This window comes from Clavelina lepadiformis, chromosome 2 (genome assembly GCF_947623445.1).
Source record: "Clavelina lepadiformis chromosome 2, kaClaLepa1.1, whole genome shotgun sequence".
Taxonomy (NCBI): Eukaryota; Metazoa; Chordata; class Ascidiacea; order Aplousobranchia; family Clavelinidae; genus Clavelina; species Clavelina lepadiformis.
In genome coordinates, this window is record NC_135241.1 from 24,282,457 (window position 1) to 24,294,874 (window position 12,418).

The following is a 12,418-nucleotide window of genomic DNA, read 5'->3' on the forward strand; positions in this document are numbered from 1 at the left end:
AACTAACAATGTGTGGAGAGATTGCTGAGATTCCTTTGGAAAAACTTTCCATCTACCTGTATGGCTTATATGTTGTGAAAAACTCGCAGTTGCGTATTCAAAGTATTTTGCACTAGGCCTACAGTATATGACACAAATTGAGTACAATATGGGATTGAAAGGTTCTGCACTGCGTAATACGCTCCAAACACATTACCATTTTTATCAAGCTGTTAAGGATTAACGAATGTCAAATATTTGTTGCTCAGCGCGTCGACCAAGCAACTGTATACGTTAATATTCAAGCTCAATGTATTGGCCTATGTTCAAGCAAACGCATGTATATATCCCGGTTTACTTTCAGGAAAATGTGTATTTGAACAAACTTTTTATGTGAGAAAAAGTTAGAAGTTGGCCTAGTTGCAGCAAGGATATGATGAGCATGTTTCGTGGAAAAAAACGCCTAATTTTCGCCGTAGTTGCCGCTTATTTTACTTTTATCTCTTTTTGGCTCAATTTGGACCAAACAGCATTAGACGAGAATCATCCAGCAAAGCAAAATTATCCATTGAAAAGGCAAAGTAGCCAAGGTGAAATGAGCGATGAAAACGAGCTGGCGTTTGACTGGCCAACAACAAGCTCGGCGTCGGAAAGCAAACACTTCACACCACCCAGTGAAGCTTTGGATCCGAATTCCGCTTACTATGGAAACATTTACAAGGACATGTATGGCCATCCTGTCCGCAATGCAAGTATCTATGGGAATGAAACGTTTAAAGTGGATTGGAAGAAATATTTCCCAGCAACTATGACTTCACTGAAGAAGTACGAAGTTCAAAATCCTACGCGTGATCCCGCAGCGTTTACAAGTGAGAAATCAACTGTTAGCCTGGAAACAAGTAACAAATCATTCAAAGTAGGAGATGTGCTTGTCGCTCATATACAAGCCAAAGATAGATTGAATCGAAGTAAAACTTTTGGAGGTGATTACTTCAGGGCGAGGCTAATTCGAACAGAACCAAATGGAAATTTAAGAGACGGAATTGCTTGCAACATTAAAGATCATTTAAATGGATCTTACACCCTGCAAGCTCCGCTACTAATGGCTGGTACGTTTTTCTTGGAGGTAAAGCTGGTGTGTCCACTAGAAGGAATTGCTGGATTTATAAATTTTACTTCAATGCGAAACAACAAAGGAAATTTTTTTCAGGCTATTTTACAGACAAACGAAACGGTGGAATGCAATATGGACCTAAACACATATGACGGGTGAGAACTACAGTAAATATCGCAAACTTTTTACTTTATATAAAAATTTTGTCCTATCGTAGCCCTATTCAAGGTAAAGTCTCTACAAATAAGACATTAGTCTACACTACAGGCTGAATACCGTCACAACTATTTGTTTATTCTTGTATGCATGGAACAGTGGACAAATTTCATCAGCATGTCCCACGAGATTGGGTGGTCTGGGATACTCATAAACTGACATGTTCTATAAAAATAGGTCAAAAATGTGTCCCGTAAGCAAGGCTCATCAATAATATAGCTTTATAGTTAACTTACATAAGTATATTGCTTATTTCCTTACCGTTATGCTGTACATTAAAAGAAAGTTATTTCATTACAGTTATGAAAAGACACCGATGTGCGATTACGGCAATCCAAGAAACGGAGAGACTTGGTTCTGTGTTTTGCCGCCTTCAAGGGAATGCTCACCAATTACATGGCTGGTTATTGAAAAAAAATTCCATGTACCGCCGTTTGATTACAGAATAAAATACCCACGAATTTATGGCAAAGTGGCACAAATCGTAGGATCAGGAACACAAATAGATGTTTCACTTGGGGCGTTCAATGATGAGTCAATCAAGGTATTAACTCCGCCATCCGTCTATTTGCACCAGGGGAATTGGATAAACACACTGAGCTCAAAACCAATTTCATCTTCAAACAACTTCCACGAGTGTCTTGAACACAAACCTATTTATATGTTTGGTGATTCGACAATCAGACAATTTTTCTACTTGTTTAAAAGTAAATTTGACCTGGAATTATATGGTCCAGGCAACAGTAAAGTTTGGCAACAACCAAAAACTGCAAGAAGTAAAGATGGCAAAAGCAAAATAACTCTTTATTACAGAGCCCATGGACCGCCACTTAGAAATCCAGGCCCTCCGAGTAGTCGACCTTACATAACTGATTCCATTGATGGAATCAAAGTTGAAAATGAATCTCAAGTTTACGTAATATTTAATATAGGCTTGCATCTACTGCAGGATGAAACATCTTTGTATGTCCGCCGTCTGTTAAGTATCAAAAAAGCCATTATTCGACATCACAAATCTTTTTCAAACACAAAATTTATTGTGAGAGGAATGAACGTAGTCGAAACAATTGACGAATGGCTCATTATGAGATATGAAACATTACTGCGGGAGATTTTTAAAAATATGACAAATGTATTTTATTTGAACTTATGGGACATGACTACAGTGATACCTCTAAATGATTATCATCCAACACTTCCAGTTTTAGATCAGGAAGCGTTACTTTTGCTCAACCTTATGTGTGAGGCATAGCGATTATGACCATTGATGACGTAAAAGTCAAAATTGTTTTTTGTTTGAGAGTTTGTAAGCCTAATTCTTTGGATGTTAGTTATTACACTATGCCTATAATCTCATACCAATTTATGACACTTAATAGAACTTCAGAAAAGCAGGCTAAGTATGGTTTTTCCAGTCGCCCAGTTGCTTGATTCTGACTTTTCAGCTGGATAAGGAGCATCGTTTCATCCAAAAGAGAAAAATTGTTATCATATGTTTCTCATTTTTTTATGTTTTAGGCTTCAAAAATAAACATTTTGTTTTTCGTTGTCATTTTCACAAATCAATGTAACTCTTGTAGTAATGGTTGATACAGAGGTGGTTTGTAAACACTTTTGTTTTGCCTTATTATTGTTCTAAACCAGAAGTTTGTTTTTGATACTTTCAGTCAAATAAATGTTTCAAACACTTCGATTTGGTAAGAAATATTTTGGTAGAAGCGTTGCCAAGCCTATAAATTTAAATACGCAGCATATTTAAAAATCAAACTTAGTTTTAAAAAGCTTACGAAGATTAAAATAGCGGACTGCGACAAACAACAACCAAAACGAAGATAGTTAACACTGTCACAACAAAATTGAATGAGATAAACAGCATATGCTTTTGATTTTTATGTATTTACATCAGAACACGACACTTCTCGATATATAACAAAAAACTTAAAAAACGTTTCGGTGTTTTCTCTAAACAAAAACTAGACGTTTAAAATCGAACAAGTTAAATTCACAAACTAAGTGTTAGAAACCATGGGTTATACAAAAGAAGAAATACATGCAGCCTTTCTATCAATCATCTTGGCACTTTATTTTATGATTTCCATATCTTTAAAGCGGGATGAGTAACCTAGACGATGTGTAACTTATAGTTTGCAAGCTATAGCTTAATGTTGGTTTAGGTAATAACCATGACTACAATATGGTAGCCTATTATGTAGGCAACACGCATAAGTTACATATTAAAAAACGTAAATTTTCAACCGGTCAACATTTCTTTTGAAAATCATACTTTTATTTTCATTGCTTGCTTTCGGTACATGTAGTTTGGTAGTCTCACATCGGTTTCTTTATGTATCTGTAATGAAGTAACTTTCTTATGCAGTATCGGTAATAAAAATAACATAATTAATTTTAATTTATCTATGACTTTTTATAGTTGTAGAATATATGAGGCTTGCCTACGAAGCACTTTCTTGTCCCATTCCATATCAGTTTATGACTGTCCCAGCCCGCCAGGTCCCGTTTGATCGTTTACTTTATTCAAATACAAAGTAGGCCTACGTCATACCATGTCTCCAGTCGAAGTTCTAAGTTTACAGGACTAACATCAATATGCGCATGCGCGTATTATTATAAATGATTCAAAATTCAGACCATGTCCTTACTTGTAAAACAAATGAGTATAGTTGTCCATGGGAGATGCGAGCTCAGTGTCCAGTGTTTCTCTCATTCTTTGTGGAAAGTGGGACACGTCCAAAAACAAGTTGATCTTGTGTGAAAGAACACTTCTCACTGAATATTCTGGTGAAATAGTTTTGAATAATAATTATTGGTTAAGTAATTACAGTATAAGGCTATAAGCAAAATAAAATCACAAAATTGGCCTTAATTCTGACGTAATTCAAGGCTCTTGTGAAGTCATACGTAACCACAGACAACATGTAACCGACTTCTATTGTCGGTGAACTGGGCTTGGATTAAATTGCTTTGTTTCGTTGTCCGGGAATCAAAAAGGGTGGTTAAAAGGCTACACCGTTAATTGAAAATGGTTGGGCAAGGTGAAAAAAGCAATCGCTTAAAAAGAAGGTAAACTCACGGATGCGCCTACAACATGTAAATTTATTTTAATTAACACTTTATGCTAACCTTAGCGCTTTTTGTACTTTTTTAATTTAAAAATGTCCAATAAAGTCGCAAACAGTGAGTTTACATATTTTTTAATCTGAAGTAACCTTTACCGGTGGCGTAATATCGGCAAAATGGCACCAGCAACAGAATCTGCTGTATAAAAAGTACCGAGTACCGGCAAAGTATGGAACTACTGTTTTCAAATACAGTAGTACCAAATACCAGAACAGTCGGTACATTTTTTGCCAAGTATCGGTACCGTTACCATCGATACTTTCAAAGTACCGACTGCCCGCCTCTGGCCATTCCACAGCCGTCTGCCGTTATGACAATCCATCTGCGATCCGTTATGACGAAAATTCAAAGACCTCGAAACCGGAATCAAAACATGGCATACTATTTGGCAAATAAGGGTTTTTTGGATACGCGTCATTGGGCGCATCACGAAAGATGTTTCAATGTCGTGCCAGCTATCTTTAGCAGAATCTGAAGGCAACGGACAACGGTAACAACTGTTGAGTGCAAGTTGCACCCAGTGTATGGCTATAAAGCACTCTATAGCGAATTTACGACGACTACGACGACTACGACGACCAATCAAATATATTGTACGCGCATTATCAGTAAAAGAATAAACACAGAGTTTCTATAGTTAATTGTTGACAAATGACAACATAACACCAAATATGTTTACAGTGTAATAAAGATAATGCAACCAGAGTATAAACAGCTGATTTCATCTGTGCATTCAAGCACAAAAGTAAGTTAAAAAAAGTTATTTCGATTCCAAGTTTCCCAAGCAAGCGGAAACGGACCGACCCATTGTGTCAATGCGTGGGATTACAAAGCGTTGGAAATAGTTATCTCGGTTTGTGTTCGTCTCCTTTAGCTGTTTGTTTAGGGCTAGGCCCGTGGTTCTCAACCTTTTTTGGCTTACAGCACCCTGCAAACAACCAAACGATTTGGCGGCACCCACAGTCAAACCAAAAAGTTTCTACATTAAATAAAAATAAGTTTCGCGATCGTTTTCCTGGATTATAGTGATTAGTGCGCAATAACTTGCGGCACCCTTGCGAAACGTAAATGGCAGCCCGGTTGAAAACCACTGGGCTAGGCCAATCCGCACGAATCCTTTCAATTCTGTAGGAGTCATACCCTCGGGCATTACAATGGTATGACGACATTGCGCATCAAATTCGGAACCTGAGTCACATTTGTTGCGAGTCCAGTGCTCGAACCAACCGGCTAACACGTCGACAAAATTTTAAAAAGCTTTTAACCGAGCTTTTAAAAAATTTTGGTAGAAAACTCCAAGAAGCTTGGTTATGCTCCGAATTGTGTAGGCAATGTATACGCATCTACGTTTAACAACGTTTATACGTGAAACATATGTTTCATGCGTTTATACGTTTACTGAAATTTTCGTTTTTGCGTTCTCATTTATACGAAAAAACATACATTTATGCAAATGAAAAATGGCAAACCGATCCGACTTTGATTGTGAGATTAACATTGAAGCAAATGATTGATATAAGTTAAGCTCGTTACAACGTTATTTGATTTCTAAACCAAAAATGTGTGGAGAGATTGCTGAGATTTCTTTGGAAAAACCTTCCATCTACCTGTATAGCTTATATATTGTGAAAAAGTCGCAGTTGCGTATTCAAAGTATTTTGCACTAGGCCTACAGCATATGGCACAAAATGAGTACAATATGGGATTGGAAGGTTCTGCACTGCGTAATACGCTCCAGGCACATTACCATTTTTATAAAGCTGTTAAGGATTAACGAATGTCAAATATTTCTTGCTCAGCGCGTCGACCAAGCAACTGTATACGTTAATATTCAAGCTCAATGTATTGGCCTATGTTCAAGCAAAAGCGTGTATGTATCCCGGTATACTTTCAGGAAAATGTGTATTTGAACAGAATTTTGATGTGAGAAAAAGTAACAAGTTGGCATAATTGCAGCAAGGATATGATGAGCATGTTTCGTGGTAAAAAACGCCTAATTTTCGCCGTAGTTGCCGCTTATTTAACTTTTATCTCTTTTTGGCTCATTTTGGACCAGACAGCATTAGACGAGAATCATCCAACAAAGCAAAATTATCCATTGAAAAGGCAAAGTAGCCAAGGTGAAATGAGCGAAGAAAACGAACTGGTGTTTGACTGGTCAACAACAAGCTCGGCGTCGGAAACCAAACACTTCACACCACCCAGTGATGCTTTGGATCCGAATTCCGCTTACTATGGAAACATTTACAAAGATATGTATGGCCATCCTGTCCGCAACGCAAGTATCTATGGGAATGAAACGTTTAAAGTGGATTGGAAGAAATATTTCCCAGCAATTATAACTTCACTGAAGAAGTACGAAGTTCAAAATCCTACGCGTGATCCCGCAGCGTTTACAAGTGAGACATCAACTGTTAGCCTGGAAACAAGTAACAAAGCCTTCAAAGTAGGAGATGTGCTTGTTGCTCATATACAAGCCAAAGATAGATTGAATCGAAGTAAAACTTTTGGAGGTGATTACTTCAGGGCGAGGCTAATTCGAACAGAACCAAATGGAAATTTAACAGACGGAATTGCCTGCAACGTTAAAGATCATTTAAATGGATCTTACACCCTGCAAGCTCCGCTACTAATGGCTGGTACGTTTATCTTGGAGGTAAAGCTGGTATGTCCACTAGAAGGAATTGCTGAATTTATAAATTTTACTTCAATGCGAAACAACAAAGGAAATTTTTTTCAGGCTATTTTACAGACAAACGAAACGGTGGAATGCAATATGGACCTAAACACATATGACGGGTGAGAACTACAGTAGATATCGCAAACTTATTACTTTATATAAAAATTTTGTCCTATCGTAGCCCTATTCAAGGTAAAGTCTCTACAAATAAGACATTAGTCTACACTACAGGCTGAATACTGATACAACTATTTGTTTATTCTTGTATGCATGAAACAGTGGACAAATTTCATCCGCATGTCCCACGGGATTGGGTGGTCTGGGATACTCATAAACTGACATGTTCTATAAAAATAGGTCCAAAATGTGTCCCGTAATCAAAGCCGATAAATAATATAGCTTTATAGTTAACTTACATAAGTATATTGCTTATTTCCTTACCATTATACTGTACATTTGAAGAAAGTTATTTCATTACAGTTATGAAAAGACACCGATGTGCGACTACGGCAATCCAAGAAACGGAGAAACTTGGTTCTGTGTTTTGCCGCCTTCAAGAAAATGCTCACCAATTACATGGCTGGTTATTGACAGAAGAGGCCGTGTACCGCCGTTTGATTACAAAATAAAATACCCACCAATTTATGGCAACGTGACACAAATCGTAGGATCAGGAACACAAGTAAATGTTTCACTTGGGGCGTTCAATGATAAGTCAATCAAGGTGACAGATCTGCCATCCGTCTATTTGCACCAGGGGAATTGGATAAACACACTGAGCTCAAAACCAATTTCATCTTCAAAAAACTTCCACGAGTGTCTTGAACACAAACCTGTTTATATGTTTGGTGATTCGACAATCAGACAATTTTTCTACTTGTTTAAAAGTAAATTTGACCTGGAATTATATGGTCCAGACAGCAGTAAAGTTTGGCAACAACCAAAAACTGCAAGAAGTAAAGAAGGCAAAAGCAAAATCACTCTTTATTACAGAGCCCATGGACCGCCACTTGGAAATCCAGGCCCTCCAAGTAGTCGACCTTACATAACTGATTCCATTGATGGAATCAAAGTTGAAAATGAATCTCAAGTTTACGTAATATTTAATATAGGCTTGCATCTACTGCAGGATGAAACATCTTTGTATGTCCGCCGTCTGCTAAGTATCAAAGAAGCCATTATTCGACATCACAAATCTTTTTCAAACTCAAAGTTTATTGTGAGAGGAATGAACGTAGTCGAAACAATTGACGAATGGCTCATTATGAGATATGAAACATTACTGAGGGAGATTTTTAAAAAAATGACAAATGTATTTTATTTGAACTTATGGGACATGACTACAGTGATACCTCTAAGTGGTTATCATCCAACACCTCCAGTTTTAAATCAGGAAGCGTTGCTTTTGCTCAACCTTTTGTGTGAGGCATAGTAAAATAAAGTGTTAGAAACCATGGGTTATACAAAAGAAGAATTAGATGCAGCCTACCAGCAATTACTTCTGCAGATTGTTTTGTGATTTACATATCCTTAAAGCAAAATGAGTAACCTAGACGATGTGTAGTTCGCAGGCTATACCTTAATGTTAGCTTAGGTAATAATCATGACTACAATATGGTAGCCTGTAATATAGGCAACACGCATAAAGTACATATTAATCACACATGTTAAAAATTGAATGCTTTGTGACATGTGTGCTTCACAATAATTGTTCTGCCTATTCTAGGTGGTTAAATTTCATATTCGATTCAATCTTCATTTCTGTTAAGATTGTGTTTTCTAATTTTGTATGATTTTGTTTTATCTGAATACTTTCAACTGGATATTTAATAAGGTAGCGATTCTTGGGCTATTATTTGTGTTGTCATGCACACTTTTATGGCACAAATTTTGTTGTATTTTTCGCTATTAAATAATTTAATTAGCCTCACCAACTCCGGAAGTGATTTCAACTCTTTGAAGGCTTTACATCAGATCTTTTCAATGGAAATCAGCTTGGTTGTTGTAACCGAAAGCCAGACAGTGCACTCTCTTTGCAGAACAACTCGTTTTGACGAACCATTGAGTAAATTACTGCCACAACATAAACAATGCCGGGCAATAATCTCTTACAGAATGCAATCAGCCATTAAACTGGCGATCTGCAAATAAACTACGAGTGTTGTCAAACAGATGAGGTCAAAGTTCAAACTCGCCTTTGTTTGGCGACGTTGAAACGCGATGGGACTTCTCTGTAAGATGATTGCACCATAACCATATAGATCGTGGCAACGTAGCATAAAATGTTTGGTTGGTAAAGATATTTTACATGTTTGGGAAAGATTACTTCGTCCTGGTGAAATTAACAAGTTTAGTATTCGGACTAAAGTATCTTTAGAGATGACGACAATTTCAAGTTCGGCGTCATCGGGCAAGTTCTGCAACTACTAAAAGATCGCTGCTTATAAACAAATATGTTTGTCGTATGAGAAAGTTGAAGTCAATAAACGTGCATAAAAACAGATACGATTAGCTGAACGTGTTCCATGAATACAAGTGTTTTTCTACGCAAGTCAGACTAAGAGATAAAAGTCGTCTGTTAATTTATTTACCCTTCAGGAATTTAACTTTAGCCTGGTTACGTCGGACAACTAAGGATTGAATGATTTTTAACTGAAAATGTTTCTTTGCCTACCATCAGTGGGGTAGGCCTGCATTGATTGATTGATAAACATAATTCCACTACAAAGGAATCTCACCATCAGAAAGGTTCAGCATCACATAAGGATGTCTGACCCTGGAGCGATGTGGCGAAACCTGGCGGAGTTTCTAGCTGTGGTGGTTGTGCTCTGCTTAACCCAACTATCAGTACCAGCAAGTGGACACAGCAAAAGTAAGTCGTCATAGCATCCAGATTAGTATCAAAAAAAAACAAGAGCGATAACGCGCTTGGCCAAAGCGCTCCTAGCAAGTCTTAAAAAGGCGACAAGCTCGTGAGCTATTTACCCAGGAGTAGCCTAAATGGGTCACCACCGTCATTCACTTTCACGGCAGACTCTTGTTTTATTCAGAGGTGTGTCTGCTAAAAAACGTCCGTTACAGCGAAGGCACTCAGTTTCAGCACGAATGGAAGCCAGGGTGCTTGTTGAATTGCACGTGCGTCATACAAGGAGAGAAAGCTTACGGAAACTGCACCAAGCGGTAAAAGAAGCTTGTTAGGAATTGAGTTAAACTAGGCTAAAGATTAACTGCATTTAAGTCCAATTCAGTCTGCAACTTGTAAAGTTTGTTTTACATCAACTTGCTGATTTTCACTACATTTTTAAACTTTTCACAGATGCAACCCGTTCTCTTATCCTCCCGGATGCAAAGTGCTACGTAATGCTTGCAAGTGTCCTTCTAAATATACTTGTCCAAACGGTGATAAGTGCCGTAATCCAGAGGTAGGAATGAATCGGTTCGAATCACATTTTCCAAGACTTGACTTGACTCGGATCCTAAATAGCAGCCTATAATTAATTGTTTGGTTTGTCCTTAAGATTTATACGATGCTAAAACTTAACATTCTGCAGACTGGCAAACTGTATGTGATCGGGAAAGGTTGGAAAAACGACTCTTGCAACTGCATCTGTTTGGGTGAGAGAAGAGGCGCATTCCGTTGCCAGTGCGCAAGTAAATTATAGTCCCTTATTTGCTTTATGTAAAATTTATCATATTGTGCTGGGCAATAGAGTCTGTAAATTGGTTTAAGTTAGTTTTGTGTTTCAAAAAGCAACCAATAGTAATAATAATTTCAGTATGCTATATATTAATATCATTCAATCGCATAAAGCTCTTTATATTCAGGCAACGAAAGCAAACCGATCGCTCAATTCAAGCGAAACGAAACGGAATCGACGAACGCAGTAATCATGAAAGATCGCTGCGTGCCAGATAAGAACATCACTTGTTATAGCTGCCGCACTCTAGGTCAGTGTACGTCATTGGCGCTCCATTTGAACTTATATATGGCTTTTAATTAAGTGATTGAATTATGTTATTTTGCAAGACGGCTTAATCCATGGACGAGAAACTGGCAGTAATTTCAGTGTTGTAACCGAGTCATTTTTTCTGACTCGAGTCAAGTGAAGTTAATTTGAATTGTAAGTTAAAGTTGTGACTTGAGTCAAGTCAGGTCAATGTATTGAATTCTAAAATGTTCCTGAAGTCACACTATGCGCTGCGTCACATTGGTTATCATGACGTCACGGCTGTCCTCAATACAGTCGGGTTGATGCTACTTTCGGAGAAGTGTAAATGTTTAGAAAAAATATTGGTTATTTGCCTAAAGCTCCATATTTCGCCGTCACAACTCTAATAACGCGACTCGAGTCATTTAGGACGTTTGATTCGAGTCAAGTTAAATCACGCAAAAATATGTGATACAATTCGAGTCAAGTCACACGAGTCATTAACGCACTGAGTAATCTACAAAAACCCTTAGGAATTAAGCTATTGTTTTAATCCTTAATCAGATTATTTTAGCTCTTTGGCTTAACGTTATCACTAATAGTAACAACGCATGGAGACCCTAATTGCTTTCGCAAGAGAAAATGTGACCGGTGGCCCCACCAATTCAATCAAAATGGTATAAAGACCACTCTGATGTGTACCTGTTATGGTCCGCGGGGATTCACCCAATGCATAACCAGGCGTCCGACAAGGAAACGAGTAAAAAGGTTTTGTTCATTCCGACTTGAATATCGTAAAGTCAAGTTTGTTTCAACGAAAATTAGATGTAACTAATTGATGATGTTTTGCAGATCGTACCATTCGTCTTCAGCCAACTCAATGATTGAAATGTATGTGAGAGAGGGGATGGACATTTTTAAAACTCGAACAAAACATTTAGAGTTGAGCGTGCACGGAACTAATTGACCCCAACATCAAGAGATTGTTCAAATTCTGACGCAGAAGTATCGTCTTATTTGTCAATAAAAACACGTCAATTAAAATGTGTGTTTTTCGATCTATCTAGCAACGAACGATTTTAAATTTTACTTTTGAGCAACTACGCGATCGTGTACCGGGATAACCTTTCGTGCAAAGCTGAAGAAAACGTTATTTCCAGAGGAATACCAACACAGGTCGAGAGTAAAAGGTGAGATTCAAAGGGATCTAAAGACAACAAGTAGACCTACGAATAAGCACAAAAATGTCCACGTCACAACATAGTTTGCTGCGCTGGTTAACAAGAAGCTTATTCGAGCTATTGGCTAAAAAGCTGGTTCGAATGTAAGTAATGCTCTAGCCCTAAACTCCCGAAACAATTA

The 12,418-nt window shown here is 37.7% G+C and overlaps 3 protein-coding genes across 7 annotated transcripts; all 3 read left to right on the top strand.

The window, feature by feature from the left end:
* The first annotated feature begins 422 nt into the window (after positions 1 to 422).
* Positions 423 to 2,757, top strand: LOC143445972 (NXPE family member 3-like). Its single transcript, XM_076945396.1, has 2 exons — positions 423 to 1,248; positions 1,610 to 2,757. The coding sequence occupies exons 1-2, from the start codon at positions 575 to 577 to the stop codon at positions 2,559 to 2,561; spliced, it is 1,626 nt and encodes a 541-aa protein (XP_076801511.1). The 5' UTR covers positions 423 to 574; the 3' UTR covers positions 2,562 to 2,757.
* A 3,456-nt stretch (positions 2,758 to 6,213) lies between these two features.
* On the top strand, positions 6,214 to 9,061 carry LOC143447204 (NXPE family member 3-like). Of its 5 annotated transcripts, none has more exons than XM_076947178.1 (3): positions 6,214 to 7,112; positions 7,188 to 7,246; positions 7,608 to 9,061. In XM_076947178.1, the coding sequence occupies exons 1-3, from the start codon at positions 6,411 to 6,413 to the stop codon at positions 8,557 to 8,559; spliced, it is 1,713 nt and encodes a 570-aa protein (XP_076803293.1). In that variant the 5' UTR covers positions 6,214 to 6,410; the 3' UTR covers positions 8,560 to 9,061. The 5 variants fall into 5 exon arrangements, with proteins under 5 accessions (XP_076803293.1, XP_076803295.1, XP_076803294.1 ...); XM_076947180.1 differs by having other exon boundaries at positions 7,200 to 7,246; XM_076947179.1 differs by having other exon boundaries at positions 6,214 to 7,103.
* A 552-nt stretch (positions 9,062 to 9,613) lies between these two features.
* On the top strand, positions 9,614 to 12,023 carry LOC143444971 (uncharacterized). Its single transcript, XM_076943762.1, has 7 exons — positions 9,614 to 9,999; positions 10,178 to 10,307; positions 10,444 to 10,549; positions 10,679 to 10,778; positions 10,953 to 11,075; positions 11,659 to 11,824; positions 11,909 to 12,023. Exons 1-7 carry the CDS (start codon positions 9,894 to 9,896, stop codon positions 12,021 to 12,023), a joined length of 846 nt encoding a protein of 281 aa, XP_076799877.1. The 5' UTR covers positions 9,614 to 9,893.
* The last annotated feature ends 395 nt before the right edge of the window (positions 12,024 to 12,418 follow it).

What these genes read in the sequence shown, in the direction of transcription:
- LOC143445972 (XM_076945396.1), top strand. Translation starts at nt 575, where the DNA reads ATGAGCGATGAAAACGAGCTGGCGTTTGACTGGCCAACAACAAGCTCG. An exon ending in GACCTAAACACATATGACGG is followed by an intron (nt 1,249 to 1,609) that starts GTGAGAACTACA and finishes ATTTCATTACAG; the next exon opens with TTATGAAAAGACACCGATGT.
- LOC143444971 (XM_076943762.1), top strand. Translation starts at nt 9,894, where the DNA reads ATGTCTGACCCTGGAGCGATGTGGCGAAACCTGGCGGAGTTTCTAGCT. An exon ending in ATTCCGTTGCCAGTGCGCAA is followed by an intron (nt 10,779 to 10,952) that starts GTAAATTATAGT and finishes CTTTATATTCAG; the next exon opens with GCAACGAAAGCAAACCGATC. An exon ending in ACAAGGAAACGAGTAAAAAG is followed by an intron (nt 11,825 to 11,908) that starts GTTTTGTTCATT and finishes GATGTTTTGCAG; the next exon opens with ATCGTACCATTCGTCTTCAG.
- LOC143447204 (XM_076947177.1), top strand. Translation starts at nt 6,411, where the DNA reads ATGATGAGCATGTTTCGTGGTAAAAAACGCCTAATTTTCGCCGTAGTT. An exon ending in GACCTAAACACATATGACGG is followed by an intron (nt 7,247 to 7,607) that starts GTGAGAACTACA and finishes ATTTCATTACAG; the next exon opens with TTATGAAAAGACACCGATGT.